Here is a 17093-nt window from a genome sequence, read left to right on the forward strand (position 1 = left end):
CAGAAAGGTAAGGAACAGTCAAATTCATTCAATATCAGTATAACTCTGATAACAAAACCAGATAAAGACATGCCAAGGAAAGAAAACTACAGACCAATGTCCTCGTTGAGCATAGCTAAAAAAATTCTTAATAAAATAGTAGCAAACAGCATTTAAAAACACATTAAGAAGAATGTACACCATAACCAAGTTGGATTCATTCTAGGGATACAAGGTTGGTTCCATATATGTAAATCAATAGATGTAATTCATCACAAGGACAAAAATAAAGGACAAAAATCACATGATCATCTTAGCAGATGCAGAAAAAGCCTTTGACAAAATTCAGCACCCAGTCAAGTTAAAAACACTGTAGAAACTACAGATAGAAGAAACTTACCTCAATACCATAAAGGCTATAGATGACAAACTCAAAGCCATATACTGAATGGAGAAAAACTGAAAGCATTTCCTCTCAACTAGTTTGATTTTTTTAAAAAATAATTTGCTGTAATTAAAAAAGAGTATCAAGTTTTCTGGTAGAATTTTTTGGATCTTCTAGATATAGAATTATATCATAAGCAAATAGTGATAGTTTGAGTTCTTCTTAACCTGTTTGTATCCCTTTAGTTTCTTCGTTTTGTCTAATTGCCCTGATTAGAGTTTTAAGGATGATGTTGAATAGAAGTGGTGAAAGAGGGCATCCCTGTCTTGTTCCAGTTTTTAGTGGGATTGCTTTCAATTTTTCTCCATTTAGAATGATGCTGGCCTTGGGTTTAACATATATAGCTGTTACAATGTTGAGGTATATTCTTAGTTTTTCTAGTGTTTTGAACATGAAGGTGTGCTGTATTTTGTCAAATGCTTTTTCTTCATCTGTTGAGATGATCATATGATTCTTGTTTTTAAGACTATTAATATGATGAATTACATTTATTGATTTCTGTATGTTGAACCAACCCCCTGTAGCCCTGGGATGAATCCCACTTGATCGTGGTGCACTATGTTTTTAATATGTTTTTGTATTCGATTTGCCAGAATTTTATTGAGAATTTTTACATCTATGTTCATCAGGGATATTGGTCTGAAGTTTTCTTTCTTTGATGTGTCTTTGTCTGGTTTTAGTCTAAAAGTGATATTAGCCTCATAGAATGAGTTTGGAAGGGTTTCCTCCTTTTCTATTTCATGGAATACTTTGAGGAGTATTGGTATTAATTCTTTTTTGAAAGTCTTGTAGAACTCGGCTGAGAATCCATCTGGTCCTGGGCTTTTCTTGGTTGGTAGGCTTTTGATGGCATTTTCTATTTCATTACTTGAAATTGATTTGTTCAAATCATGTGTGACCTCCTCATTCAGTTTGGGTAGGTCATATGTCTCTAGAAATTTGTTGATGATATTTTCTGTTTTTTAGAGTATAAATTTTCAAAATAGTTTCTAATTATCTTCTGTATTTCAGACATGTCTGTTGTGATATTTCCTTCTTCATCTTATAGCAGGATACGAAATCAATACCCATAAATCAAACACATTCCTATATATCAGTGGTGAATTCACTGAAAGAGAAATTAGGAAAACTACTCCATTTACAATAGCTGCAAATAAATAAATAAATAAAATACCTGGGAATCAATCAAACAAAAGAGGTGAAAGACCTCTATAATGAAAACTACAGAACTCTAAAGAAAGAAATTGAAGAAAACCTCAGAAAATGAAACCATCTCCCATGCTCTTGGATAGGCAGAATTAATACTGTCAAAATGGCCATAATACCAAAAGCATTATACAGATTTAATGCAATTCCTATTAAAATCCCAATGACATTCTTCATAGAAATAGAAAAAGCAATCATGAAATTTATTTGAAAAAATAAGAGATCCAGAATAGCTAAAGCAATATTAGCAAGAAAAGCGAAGCAATAGGCATCACAATACCAGACCTTAACCTATACTACAGAGCTACAATAACAAAAACAGCATGATATTGGTATCAAAATACGACATGTAGACCAATTGTACAGAATAGAGAACACATGAAACAAACCCACATAAATACAGTTATCTCATAATAGACAAGGGTGACAAAAACATTCACTGGAGAAAAGATAGCCTATTCAACAAATGGTGCTGGCACAACTGGAAATCCATATGTAGGAAACCTCTATCTCTCAACCACACAAAAATCAACTCAAAGTGGATCAAAGACTTAGGCACTAGAACAGAGATCCTGCATCTAATAGGAGAAAAAATAGGCTCAAATCTTTACCACGTCAGCCTAGGATCCAACTTCTTTAATAAGACTCTTAAAACTCAAGAAGTAAAATCAAGAATCAATAAATGGAATGGATTCAAATTAAAAAGCTTCTTCTCAGCAAAGGAAACAATTAATAATGTGAGGAGAGAGACTACAGATTGGGAGAAAATCTTTACCACATGCACCTCTGATAAAGCATTTATCTCTAGGATATATAAAGAACTCAAAAAAACTTAACATCAAAAAACCCCCCACAAATAACCCAATCAATAAACGGGCTAAGGAACTAAACAGACACTTCACAAAGAACAAGTACAAGTGATCAACAAATATATGAGTAAGTGTTCAACATCTCTAGCAATTAGAGAAATGCAAATCAAAACTATTCTTAAGATTTCATCTCATTCCTATCAGAATGTCAATCATCAAGAATACAGGCAACAATAAATGTTGGCAAGGATGTGGTGAAAAAGGCACACTCATACATTGCTGGTGGGACTGCAAATTGGTGCAGCCAATATGGAAAGCAGTATGGAGATTCCTCAGAAAACTGGGAATGGAACCACCATTTGACCCAGCTCCTTGGTTTATACCCAAAGGACTTAAAATCAGCATATATAGTGATACAGCCACATCATTGTTCATAGCAGCTCAATTCACAATAGCTAGACTATGGAACCAACCTAGGTGTCCCTCAATAGATGAATGGATAAAGAAAATGTGGTATATATACTCAATGGAATATTACTCAGCTTTAAAAAAGAGTGAAATTATGGCATTTGCCAGTAAATGGTTGGAGTTACATGAAGATGCTAATTCAAAATAAGGCCGGGGGCATTAGGGAAGAATAGCATTACCTTAGATTAGGTAGAGGGAAGTGATGGGAGGGAAGGAGAGGGGATGTGGGGATAAAGATAGTAGAATGAAACAAACATTATTACTGTATGTATATTCGTGACTACATGACCAATATGATTCTGCAAGATGCACACTCAAAAAAATAAAATTATATCCCATCTATGTATGATATATCCAATTGCATAAATGCACTCTACTGTCATGTATAACTAATTAAAACAAATAAAAAATTTAAAAAGAGTACAATACAAGTTCCTAAGGACATATTAATGTTTTATTTATGTTGCTGTCCATTATATTGCCCAGCATAGTAACTTTGTATGTCCAGATGCTCAATAAACTTTTATTGCATTGAAAAAAAAAATGAGTATGTTACTAAAATATTTTAAAAGTAAGAAACAACTGAGACCATTCTCTGAAGTAATGCTGTGCAAGTCCCAAGAGTTTATACTGGCTAGACAGTTATGAGGATGGCTCATCTGCAATTTGTGGCCAGATTAATGCAATTTATATCTACTTCCTGAATTAAAAAATCCACTATGGGGCTGGGATTATGACTCAGCATTAGAGCGCTTGCCTAGCACATGCGAGGCCCTGGTTTGATCCTCAGCAGCACATAAAAATAAATAAATAAACAAACAAACAAACAAATAAATAAATAAATAAAGATATTGTGTCCAACTACAGCGAAAAAATAAATATAAAAAAAATTCACATTGCACAAGAAATAATTTTCTGTAAGATATATATTTCGAAAATATTTAAAAATCAGTGTGATCTGCCTTCCCTAACTCTTCTGAACCAATTATCAATGCACTCTTTGTTCCAAAGCCATCCCTCTTTTCTATTCTTTCTGATCTTAGAACTGGGCCTTATAAACATTTCCTTTGTCACTGGGCATGATGTTAAGCTTTGTCAGTAAAAAGCGCACAGGGACACTGCAGTAGAAACTGGCTTCTCTTCCTGGTTCTGGTGTGCTTTTTCCTTTTTATTCCTGTGGCATCACCTATTAGTGGTATGTGGGACACCTACAGGTGTTTGCTACTGAAGAAGTTTTAGTACTATCCCGACTGGTGGCATTCTATTTAATTTCACTAGTATCCTAGTAGGTAGTTTCCCAGTATGTCTTGTGGCAGGCAGTTTTCTGCTTGTCAGTCTTGCTCTGTGGTACCTCAGTGAATGTCTAAGCCATCATTGGCCACAGTAATACCTTTCCAAAAAGATCTGTGAATCAGCTCAGAGGTGAGGAGGCCCTTTCCAAGTTTATTTGTCTCTTAGGTACTCTTCTGGAGCTCTAGAGATGGTAGATGCTCCCCAAATTCTATTCCTATATTCTTTAGATTCTCTTTATCTTTTAGTAATTAATCATTACTACTTAATAGCTCCTTATATTAAAAGCTATCTGCTTGAATTACTGATAAGTTTCTGGCTGTCCATTGGGCCTTGACTGATTTACCTGAAAACCAAACCAAAAAACTAAGACAAAAACAATCATATCTGTAAACCCACCTCTAGAACATAGCACGGTATTATTAAGTTTGATAATACTGAAAAACAGAATGGCATTTGGCCAAACTTGTTAACTTACTGCCTTATAAAGCTGACTCTGCATATGGATCAACAGTGAGTCACTCTATTGCCACAGATTTAATATTTCCTATTACACATTTCAGAAGGATGTATTAAATGCATGGTTCAGAATGCGGTTATTTAGTTCTTTATAGGATGTGACAATAAAGAGAACTTGCTGGGTTTGTTTGCTGTAAGAGCTAATATATTTGTGTTAAAGTTATAATGACAGAATTTTAAAAATCACTTTGGACAGTCCAGAAAATTCTCAGAAGGTTGACAGAAATTGCCAACTACATTAAACTCTAATAATGTCATTCATTCATTCATTCATTTAATAACTATTTACTGTGTAACAATAGGATATAGTGGCAAAGACAAGAGATAATATCCTAGTCTCATGGAATTTACTTTCTGTGGTCAAGGGAAAAACTTGTAAACAAATAAATATATAATACAATTTCAGGTGTTATAAGGAAAAAGAAAACAGGGTAAAATGGGTGCAGGTGTTGCATTAGGAGATGATTTAGTGTTCCATGTAACTTTTCCTATACATAGCATGCAATAAATGTTATAATAAATATAACCATGGTTATGTCTTAGGTATATTAAGAGGACAGGATTTATTTAGTTCCATGATGAATCAAACTGGATACACTCATACAAATCATAACAAGTTTATATAGACCAATGAGACTTACCCTATAGAAAGCACTGGTCAAAGGGAGTAATGCTGCTGCAATGTTATATTCTTCTAAACTTGAACAATCCTTAAAAAGAAACAAAGACAAATGAAAATTATGGGATATTCACCAGAAATCACAAATATATGGAAACCAAAATAGGGGGATATTCTATTTAATGTTCTGTGAGGTTTTTACTTTTATTCCAAATTGTCACTAAGGCATAGTAGCTAAGTTGGAGGAGAGGTAGGAAACTCTCCCTGAAGTAAATTCTTTTAGAAAAATGTAGTAGAAATACATTTGAGGAGGACATCATTTTTATATACTATTGGTGAACAGCTACCTTCATTTATTATAATGACAGTTCAAGTTTGTATAATTTATACACAAAAAATTTAGAGGGTTTTTTAAATAGCAGATTTACCTACTGCATTTCATTGAGTCTAAGATTTTTCATTTCAGATTTTATCATCTCTGAGATTGGGATGCATTTTATAACAGACTGAAAGTATTTCTTCTTCTTAGTGTTATATAAAAAGGGTATCTTGTTATTATTGATCAGGCAAGAAATATCACTGAATCTAAAACCCATTGGGTAAAATTTTGGGGAATAGTATAGACAGAAAAATCTCAGTGGGAATGTAAAATGGTGCAGCTGCTGTGGAAGAAAGTACAGCAGGTCCTCAAAACAAATAAACAACAAAACTACAGAATGAGAAAACAGAATATATATAGACAAATGCAATAACTATATGCTCTAGCATATCTACTTCTGGGTATATACCCAAAAGAACTAAAAATAAGAACTGAATGCAAACAGGTGAGGGAGTGGACACTCCATATATGTGGTGTGTGCACATAACATTTTCACATAGTATGGAATATTACTCAGCCTTAAAAATTTGACACATGCTATGACACGGATGAACCTCAGGGCCATTATACCAGGTGAATATTTGTATAGTGATACTAATCAGTCCTTCCTGATTGGCAGTGAAACACAAAGTGAGCCATAAAGAGGCAGGACTTGGAACAGTACCTAAGGGTAGCAAAAGCTGAACTAACACCTACTAAGAGGGTTAGATATAACGATTAAAGCTCCAACCTTAAACAATGTAGCTATTTTCATCAGAATGCAAATCCCTCATTCATCAGTTATTCATATTTGTGTGAACTACCTTTAAACTTTAAAGAGCTGGTACCTTAGATATCAATTATTCCAGTGCAATTTCTCCACTTTCCAAATGACAGAAATGAAGCTTAGAAGTCAGCCACAGAGCCATAGCTAGAATCTAGATTTATCCACTTATCAGTGTGATGCTTTTTCCTCTAGACATTGCCTTTTGTTCTTGGTTGTTTTCATCCTATTCTTGCAGTAGAGGATACGAGCTTTTTTTTTTTTTAATATTTATTTTTTAGTTGTAGTTGAACACAATATCTTTATTTTATTTTTTTGGCTTCCAACAGTAAGTCTGGAGTGTGAAGGAGGGAAGGTGGGAGAGAAGACACCTGAACTGGAGAACAGTAGGAGACTTAGAGCTGCATAAGTGCACTGATACTATCAGGGACAAGGGCTCTAGAATGCAGAAGAAAGAGTCAAAAGGCAAAGTGGAAACATATCACAGACAGCTTTGGCCTATTTCAAAATACTAATGGGGCTTGGCAGGGCCAGCAATGAGAACAGGGAGGGCGTAGTACATCCCTGAGGGCAAAAGGAAGCTTTCTTTCATAAGTCATGGTCTAAAAGTGTCCATCTACCTTAAAGCAAGTCTTGCCTGGCATGAGTACATTTGGTACTAAGATCTGCTAAAAGAGTTCTCAATTGAATTTCATGCATTGTTAGTCTGAAAAAGTTTTAGAATGCATTGAATATTCAACTCCAATGAATACTAAAATAAGAGAAATCTGTAATAAAAAAATCATTCTCATTTGACTCATATTCTCTGACCAATTAAAAAAAATAACTAAAAGAGAGGCTCAAATTTCCTATACTATACTGGATAGAATACTTCCAATTTATTCATCATATTGAGTAATGTTTATTGTATAAATGAGTAAGTGAATGGATTAAGGTGTATATGCAAAAGAGTAATAAGAAAAGGGAGCTAAAAATAGAAACTTTGGAAACATACATATTTATAAAGATGAAGTAATGGAAAATCAAGATGGGGAAAGAGAATTAGGAGACAGCAGTATCATAGATGTCAGGAGAAGAAAGACCAGTAGTTTTGAATGCTTTGTAGAAAATTTGTTAAAGTTTGAGAAAAAGTCAAGATAAATGTAAGAGGCTATTGGTGGCTTCTGACATGATTAGGGTACAGTTGAGTAGATTAAAAAAGAAAAAATGGTTAATCAGCCACTTGAAAAGTGGGCAGAACCGAATGAATGCTAAGATTTTATCCAATCCTTTGCAATCCTTTGATGCTTTGAGAATTAGAGCGGATCCCAAATATGCCAAGGGGAAAAATGCAGTAGAGGATACGAGCTTTTTTTTTTTTAATAGTTATTTTTTAGTTGTAGTTGAACACAATATCTTTATTTTATTTATTTATATTTATGTGGTCTTGAGGATCGAACCCAGGGCCTTGCACATGTGAGTGCTCTACCTCTGAGCCATAACCCCAGCCCCAATTGACAAGAGAGATGAAAAAGAAAGTTCAGAATAAGGTCTCTGGGATATTACCTGGAAGTCAATATTGTGTTCATTTCTAAATCAGGGTTATGTCTTGGAAACATCTCATTTTCGTAAAAAGCAAATATGTAGAATTTGTATTGAATAGCAGGATCCTTGACAATATCAGCAAATATAACGTGAGAGGAAAAAGCTTATTTTCTTTTTTTTTAATGTGGTCTCACAATGTTGCCAAGGCTAGTCTCAAACACATGGGCTCAAGTGATTCTCCTTTGTCAGCCTCTTGAGTGCTGGTACTAGAGGCATGCACTACCACATCTGGCTAAAACACACTTTGACTCTATTAATCAATGCCAACAACATCTTTTGGGGGGGTGTTAAATAAAATTAAGATATAAATAATACATACAATTATGGTAGCACAGACCATGATTTTTCAGTATTTCAACTGAAGTTGGATTTTAATAAATTAAATAATCTTTAAAAAAATTCTGCATTATCTGCTGAGCTTGGTGACTCATGCCTGTAATTCCTGTAACTCAGAAGGCTGAAGCAGAAGGATCGCAGGTTCAAAGCCATTCTCAGCAACTTAGTAAGGCCCTAAGCAACTTAGTGAGACCTTGTTTCAAAATGAAAAATAAAAAGGGCTGGGGATGTAGCTCAGTGGTAAAATGACCTTGGGTTCCATCCCCAGTAATAAAAAAGAAAAAAAATAAAAAAGAAAAAGATTATATCACCACCAACAAAATAGAAATAGGTTTATAACTTCCATTTCAATTGAGGTAAAAAAAATGAAATGCTTTCTAGAAAAACAATGACAATCACAAGCACACACAATCCAAAGGCAAATAAGAAATAAGAGAAAAAGAAACGATGGAAATAATTAGAAAAGAATAAATAAAAATAAAATAATAGTGCAAATGGATCCAGTGTTCTTTTTAAAACACAAAGACTGTCACTGAATCAAAAACAAGAATCCAAGGATCTGTTGTTTAAAAAAAAATCAGAAAGCACTCCTAGAGATAAAAAGAAGCATTACATAATGGTAAATAGCTCAATTTACTAGAAAGATGTAACCATTTTAAATGTGTATAAACTTAATAAATTAGCCTCAACATATATAAAGAAAAACTGAAAGAAAATATATTCGTAATTGTGCAGAAAAATTTTAATATATCAGTTTTAGTAGCTGACAAATCAAACAGGTAGAAAACTTTGGAATCTTACAAAAAATTTAAAGAACTATTTCAAAAGTTGGAGCTAATGGACACACACACACATACACACACACACACACACACACACACACACAATGTATACAAAATCCTCTTTGATCTACTGTATTCGGCATGCCAATGCTACCAACTGGATGAATTTAGAAAAACTGACTTCATATTGTGCCATAAATAAGTATCAGTAAACTTCAAAAGATTAATATCATAGTTACAGTGATCAGACCACAGTGTAATTAGGTTAGAAATAAAAATGCATGTAAAGTACTTAAAATTATGCCTGGTACAGTGAACTCAATAAATATTATTATCACTAAGGCAAGGAACAACTTAGAATCTCACACAATAATGTAATTATCTACTTACTTGTCTGTCTCCTTTTTAAACTCTTAAGTGATTTGACAACCTTTTTTTTTTTTTTTTTTAAATGATATGGATCTCCTTAGGTTTCTCAGGCTGGCCTGAAACTGTTGGGCTCAAGTGATCTTCCTGCCTCAGTCTCCCAAGTAGCTGGAACTATAGATGCATGTCACCATGCCTGGCTTGACAGCACTTTTGCTGTAGCAAATAAGAAGCAGTATCAATATTTATGGCAAGCTGTTGAATAAGTCATATGCCTTTTTAGAATGTCTCAAAGTCAAAAGATTAGTAGAAACTAAAGATATTGTTGGGTCTTAGATTTTCAGAATGAGTGTTGAGAATAAATAGAAGGATCAACCTTTGAATAACAATTTTCATTCATTTACCAATATTTAATGAGTACCTACTATGTGCCAGGCATGTTGTAGTTAAAGAACTCAGGAAAATATCCCAAGAGGGAAAACAGATGACAACTAAGAACACATTTTAAATGACTGAGACAGATTCATGGCTGAATGGGACTCACAATTTGAGGGACAACCATGACCTTCTTGATGTCTCTGTGGAAACTGTTGTTGAAATCTGATTAATGGGTGCATAGATTTTAAGTTGGATCAAGTTGTCTTTGGTTTTAAATTGAAAAATACTAGCTTCAGATACCTGAGTAATGTCTCTCTGGCACATGTGTTACAGACAGGACTGGAGGAGAAAAGAAATATCAATTAATAAAAGAACCTCCTTCAAGGAGAATGATAACATAATCTGAAATATGACTTTTTGGCTAGCAGGCCAAGGACCTGGGTTCAATCCCCAGCACCATGGGGACGGGGGAGATGATGTGAAGATAGTCATTATGTCAGAGTCATGTTTACAGTTTTTAATTTTAAAATACTGTCAGGGCATGCAGAAAACACCATACCTTTTCCTACACTGATGGTCTGCAACATTTCTATAGATTTTAGAAAACAATCCCAGAACACAGCAAAAACTGTGGATATTCATTCCTCACCCCCTTAGGACACTGCTATGCACAAGAATGTCATCTGTGTCCTAGCACATCTGAATTTCCTTAACAGAAATGCCTTGCATGTTTCTGAAGACTGTCATGAGGCCCAAGGCAATAAAGTTCAACAGACTTGAACTGTAATCTTCTCCCAAGGAAATGGTTGGGATGCCAAGATGCCTTTTGACTTTGATTTCACAGCAGGGCTTCATTTGTAATGATGCTGTCCAAACTTTAAATGACAACAGCTGTGATATGAAGCCCCACATACTCATTTATAAAAATTTCCCACAAATTAAAAAAATTAAACAATGGGAGATTTCAATCCATGACCAATTAGCAGGGACTAAGCAATCATAAAACATTTAGACTAGAAAGAGCTATTTATTATCTTACAAAATGTTTACACATTGTAGTGCATGTCTAAAACCTGTGCACCAGTCAAATACTGATTGCAAAATATAAATATGAAATTCTTTGCAAATCACGTTAGAGACATTCTAAGCTAATTAGGTTGAAAGATGGAAAAATTTTAAAACAATAAGACTTTAACTATTGACAAAGCAATTGCATTCCAGAAGACTGCAGTTATCTGTTGGGGGATCTGTCCATAAGTACATTTCCTGAAGTCCCCTGTGCTTTGGCTACATAATAGCATTGTAGTTACAAACATACCAAGTAATTTATAAACTTGCAAGGACTTGAACACTTATACATGTTTTATTCTGAACTTTGCTGTGTAATTTACCTTTAATTTTCTTGCTAAAATTGAAGTGTGAGCCCTGTAATCTTAATTTCTCATTATCCTCAATTACTTCATACCTTTAACCTACATACTTTTGAAATGTTATAGCCAAGATTCCTATTTCATAGAACTTTGGAATTTCTAAAAAAGTTATATTTAAACATTAAAAAAAATGAGATAGAAAGGTACAACGTGTTACAGAACTGACTTTCCTTTAGAATTTAATTAGACATAGCTCATGAAAAAATGTTTTGAATTGTCTGAAACATTGAAAACATTTGTATTTTCTACTTATGAACAAAAATAAAAACAAAAATACCTCTTCACTCTTCTGTTAAAAATCTCAGTCATGTTCTTATTGTTACAAGGATAATGACCAAACTCTTTTGCCAGGCTTGTAAACCTTTCTTAGTGTTGACTTAGCTCTGTGGTATGAACCCACCTCAACATCATGGGATCATATTCTTCCTGCTACAAGCTGCAGTTTAGTTAGCAGTCTTATTTGTCATCTTCTATTCCACATTATATTATGTATTCCTATTACATTAGTATCCCTAAGAAGACTGTTCATGAATTGCTTTGTCATATACACTTTTCTTTTCCTTCCATGGTACTTCCATGTGGTGTGGCCCCATATTTCTCTACTTTTTCCAAGTACAATGCTACATACACAATAGGCAAAAGAATTTTTATTACAGTTTTATCCTCAGAATATATTTTAACATTAAATAAAATTATATAATCATAGTGGATGTATTGCAATTTTGAACACTATAGGCACCATGACACTTGCTAAGATAGAAGGCGAATGCTGGCCTTGACAAATAATATCAAGATATGGTTTAAGTTCTTTGAATTGACTAAGTCTGTTTCAATTTTATTTGCATGGAAACTAGAGCACTATAGCTGGTATATGGTAATCATAGCTAACATTTATTGAGTTCTTAGTAAATATCAGACATACTCTAAATATGAAGTTACGTAAATTATTTCATTTATATCTTTATAAACAACTCCCCTCCTTCTCCCCCTTCTCCTCCTTCTGATGGATGTCCCTCCCCCTCCCTCTCCCCCTCCTCCTCCTCCTCCTCCTCCTCCGTCTTCTTCTGATGGATGCTTTACCACTGAGCTACATCCCCAGCCCCCTTTTTGAAGTTGTTCAGGGCCTTGCTAAGTTGTTGAGGCTGGCCTTAAACTTGCAATCCTCCTGTATCAGCCTCCCAAGTTGCTGAGATTATAGGCATGTGCCACCATGCCTGCTCATTTTATCTTCATAAACTTCTGTAGGCTAGATACTATAATTATATCCATTTTGTTGATGAAGGGACTGAGCCTCTAAAGGTTAAATTATTTGCCTGAGATTATATAGCCACAAATCGCAAAGTTAGAATTTGAAATTAAGTAGTCTTACTCTACTATTTTTGCTTTAAACCTCTTTGTTCTCTTGCCTCTCAAATGTGTTAGGGTTGAATTAATTCTAAAATGACATCTGTGGAAACATATAATTCAGGCAAGATAGAAAATATTCCAATAATTTATGAATAATATGCTCAGGAGAGTTTAAATTTATACCACATCTATGAATGAACAAAATAGGGAGGGGAGAAACAAGGTATACAGAGACAGCTGATTTTTAAGAAAGACATTATCATAATTCAATGGTGTAAAGATAGTCTTTTCTATAGATGGTGCTGGAACAACATGATATTCACATAGAAGAAAATAAAACTCAACTATTACCTCATATCATTTATAAAAATTAACTCAAACCGGAGACCTAAATATAAGAGCTTATGTTATAAAACTTCAGAAGAAAATGGGAAAAATTTTGTGAGCCATGGGTAAGGCACAGATTTAAAGCCATAAAGAAAAAAGTAATAAATTGGACTTAATAAAATTTTAAACTGTGCTCTACAAAAGACACTGTTGAGCTGTGGATGTGGTTCTGGGGTAGAGCACTTACCTAGCATATGCAAGGTCTTGGATTCAATTCTCAATACAAATATACATATACATATACACCCCACACAAAGTTGAAAATCAAAGTACAAACCATATAGTAGGAAAAAATACTGAGACTATCTAATAAGAACTTATATCCTTTCTTTCTCCATCTACATCAATGTCTACTGAGGTCTTGTCATGCTATATCATCTTTTTCTTGAATGTTTGATACAATTCACCAACATCATATTCATTATTTAAAATTCACTAGTCATAGTTTCATTTATTTGATCTGCTAAAATTATCTGGGGCAATAAATAAAACTATTTTCATTTCATAAGACATACAGAATAATTCATGAACTTGTTTCAAAATCCTTGTTAATGATTCAAAGTAACTGATTTTGATTACCAAAGGAAAACATTATCACTCATTCCTGGTAATATCTGGAATGTACTAAAAACACCCTGTTCAAACAGATTTTTTAAAGATATGGAGTATGTTCTTAAATAGCATACAAACAATACTAAGTAAGTATTTCCAGAAATACTTCTGGAAATTGTGCCACAAAATGCACTGTCCCTTTGGAACTTAAGAATTAACATTTCTATATGGTCCATGCAGACAAAGTACTATAGAGTCTATACATGTGTACTAATCACTGAAAGCACATCCTTCGTGGTTACCTCCCAATATGTAGAGAACTGGGTTTCTCAATAGTTTTCTATCATATTTAAAACTTCCTGAATATCAATAAAATTTTTATAGTCACCTAAATGTTAACATTTTCTTAGAATTTTTGCTAATAATGTGAAAGAAATTTATTAAACTGAAGTATAACTGCACCCAATTTGTTGTTTAGAATGATCACTCTGTCAATAGTGTGAATAAAGAGCCAGTATTGGGACATATTCAACCATCCAGCAAATACTGAGCTCCTATCGTGTGCTAACTACTATTTTAGGTGTTATATATAAGGTAGTAGGCAAGTCAAAGTCCTGGTTATGGCAGAGTTTACATTCCAGACAGAGAGATACAGGAGAGAAACATGCTTTTCTAACTCCTGTCTTTGCTTTATTTGTGTATTTTTTAAAAAAATATTTTTATTAGTTTTTGATGGACCTTTATTTTGTTTATTTACTTACATGTAGTGCTGAGAATTGAACCCAGTGCCTCACATGTGCTAGGCAAGCACTCTACCACTGAGCCGCAACTCCCGCCCCTTACTTTTCTATTTGATAAGCCTTCCTTCATCTCTCAATATTCAAATCTTCCCTTTATTTCAATTTTCAGTCTTGATGCCTCTCTTTCTTTTTTTTTTGGGGGGGAGGGTCACATATCTGCCTTTATTGTGAGTAGTAGGTAGAACACTTCCAGCAACAGTAAAAACACAAAACAACAACAACAACAACAAAAAAACCAAACCAAAACAAAACAAAACAAAAAAACCTTAAATTTACAAAAGCAGAGATTCAGTGAAGTTGCATAGTTGGTACCTCTTTGGGAGTTTATACACAGAAGCTGACCCACAGTAGGAGGAAAAGGACTGTATAGCCTGTGAAGAGTGAGCACCAAGGAGATAAGGTGCTCTTTATAGATATTCCATATGTACCTGGTGGAGGTGACCTCATAAATGTCTAGGCAGCACATGGTAAAGAACATGCTTACGGCTGCTGCTCCGCTACCTTCCAAATGCCATTTCTTCATTATCTCCCGTCTGTTATTGTTCCTTACCTTGTATTAAATAACTGCATGGCTTCCCTAATAGGTCATATGCCCTTTTCAGATCAAGGATCATGTCATACACAATAGATATTCAATGAATATTACTAAACAAAATAATGATTTCTTGGGCTGGGGTTGTAGCTTAGTGGTAGAGCATTTGCCTGGCACAGGTGAGGCACTGAGTTCGATCCTTAGCACCAAAGGTGAGGGGAAGGATATGGGGTAGGAAGCATGGTAGAATGAATCTGACATTATTACCCTAGGTACACATATGACTACATGACCGGTGTGATTCTACATCATGTACAACCAGAAGAGTGAGAAATTATGCTCCATTTGTGAATTACCTGTCAAAATGCATTCTACTGTCATGTATAACTAATTAGAACAAATAAAAATATTAAAAAATAATTTCTCAAAAAAGGCAGTGAAAGTTATTTCACCAAATAGAGTTAAATCAAAAAAATAAAGTATAAATATACAGAACAGACTGTGCCCTGCTCTGTGTTACTCCATGAATGTATAGAACATTTATTTTCAGACTGTGCCTGAGTTACTGCATTTTGTAAAGCAGTGGTTTACCATGAGTTTCTCTATTCTGAATATAAATGCTGAGGTAAAACGACTCTAAACCTTGTTTATAGAAGTCAACAATCAGCATCTGCCTAGCACAACCATACAGCACAAGTTGATAAAAAATTAATTCTGCTAATAAAAATTCACATATGTGAATTTATCCAATTAAATCAGAAGCACATGGATTCAGGACTGCATCAAACCCATGTCAGAAAAATCAGGCCCACAAAAACATACACTGGAGAAAAGATAGCCTTTTATACAAATGGTGCTGTGACAACTGGTCTTCCATAGGTAGAAGAATGAAACTAGATTGTTATCTCTTACCTTGCAAAAAATCAACTTAAAATGGATCAAAGACCTTGGAATGAGACCAGAAACTACACTACCTATAATTTGCTGTCCCGGGGTTCAGTTCAATGTGGTTTCTTCTGTTTGTGACAACAATGACACATGGCCGACTTCAGGCTGACACTCTAAAACTGCCACTAGTCTGGACTTTGGTCTAGAATAAGTTCCATGCCTTAATGGCTCTATGCTCTAAATATTAAAGTCCTTCAGCTGGTTCATAATTATAACTAATTACTTGCAATGATTCTTGCTTTTGTATTTGTTCTCTACCTTTGCTTCCAATTTAGCCTCTAGACCTCCTATGGCCACTTTAATCCTTTCTTAGCCTTTCTATATAATATCATTGTGTTAAGTATTGAATGTTATAGATATTAGCAATTAAGACTAGAATAAAAGAACCTGTGATTGCCCAGTTTATGACTATCAGGTGACCCACAAGTACCTGTGAATGAATAGCAACTGAAAGTGGTGTAGCTTGTGAATTTATCGTTATTCAATACATTCTGACATTGTGGGAAGACACAAATGTGTTTGGTCTATGTTAATGGCACAGTTTGTTCTCATGACAGAACAGTAGCAATTTTAAAAAATAAAAACACTTCTCAAATATATAATATTTTTGTGCTAAAGAACTCACTTTATCCCCACCATTTATTTTGGAGGGCTTCTGCTTTCTGTTACATTGGTTTTATATTTTTCCCCGCCTCTTTGAGGGAAGACAATAAAACATGACTTATAACCTATCTTAAGGTTCTTGTAGTAAAAACACTCAAATCTATGAAGAGATTAAGTTGTAAACACCTGTACTCTATGGTTCTCTTTCAGAAGTTATCTTATTACAGTCATATCTCAGAATCTTTATTAATTATTGGCATAATTCTAGATCCTAGGTCTTCCCATTAAAAATCATGCTACTTCTGACAGAACTGGCATGGAAGATTAAAGAAAAATAGTAATTAGTAGTTTTAATAAATGGTGCTGAGACAACTAGGCACACACACAAAAAACAAAACTGGAGGGGCTGGGGATGTGGCTCAAGCGGTAGCGCGCTCGCCTGGCATGCGTGCGGCCCGGGTTCGATCCTCAGCACCACGTACAAACAAAGATGTTGTGTCCGCCGAGAACTAAAATAAATAAATATTTAAAAAAAAAAAAAAAAAAAAAAAAAAAAAAAAAAAAAAAAAAC

At 34.2% G+C, this 17093-nt stretch overlaps 1 protein-coding gene across 3 annotated transcripts in view; it reads right to left on the reverse strand.

Moving 5' to 3' along the window:
- The window catches only part of Sbf2 (SET binding factor 2), a 417940-nt gene that overhangs the window by 119626 nt on the left and 281221 nt on the right, over nt 1-17093 (reverse strand). For all 3 annotated transcript variants that reach the window (XM_076846869.2, XM_076846870.2, XM_076846868.2), the window contains exon 17: nt 5358-5426. In XM_076846869.2, the coding sequence (XP_076702984.1) occupies nt 5358-5426 (69 nt within the window). The remainder of the gene's footprint in view (nt 1-5357; nt 5427-17093) is intronic.

The sequence above is a fragment of the Callospermophilus lateralis genome, chromosome 2 (genome assembly GCF_048772815.1).
Source record: "Callospermophilus lateralis isolate mCalLat2 chromosome 2, mCalLat2.hap1, whole genome shotgun sequence".
Lineage (NCBI taxonomy): Eukaryota > Metazoa > Chordata > Mammalia > Rodentia > Sciuridae > Callospermophilus > Callospermophilus lateralis.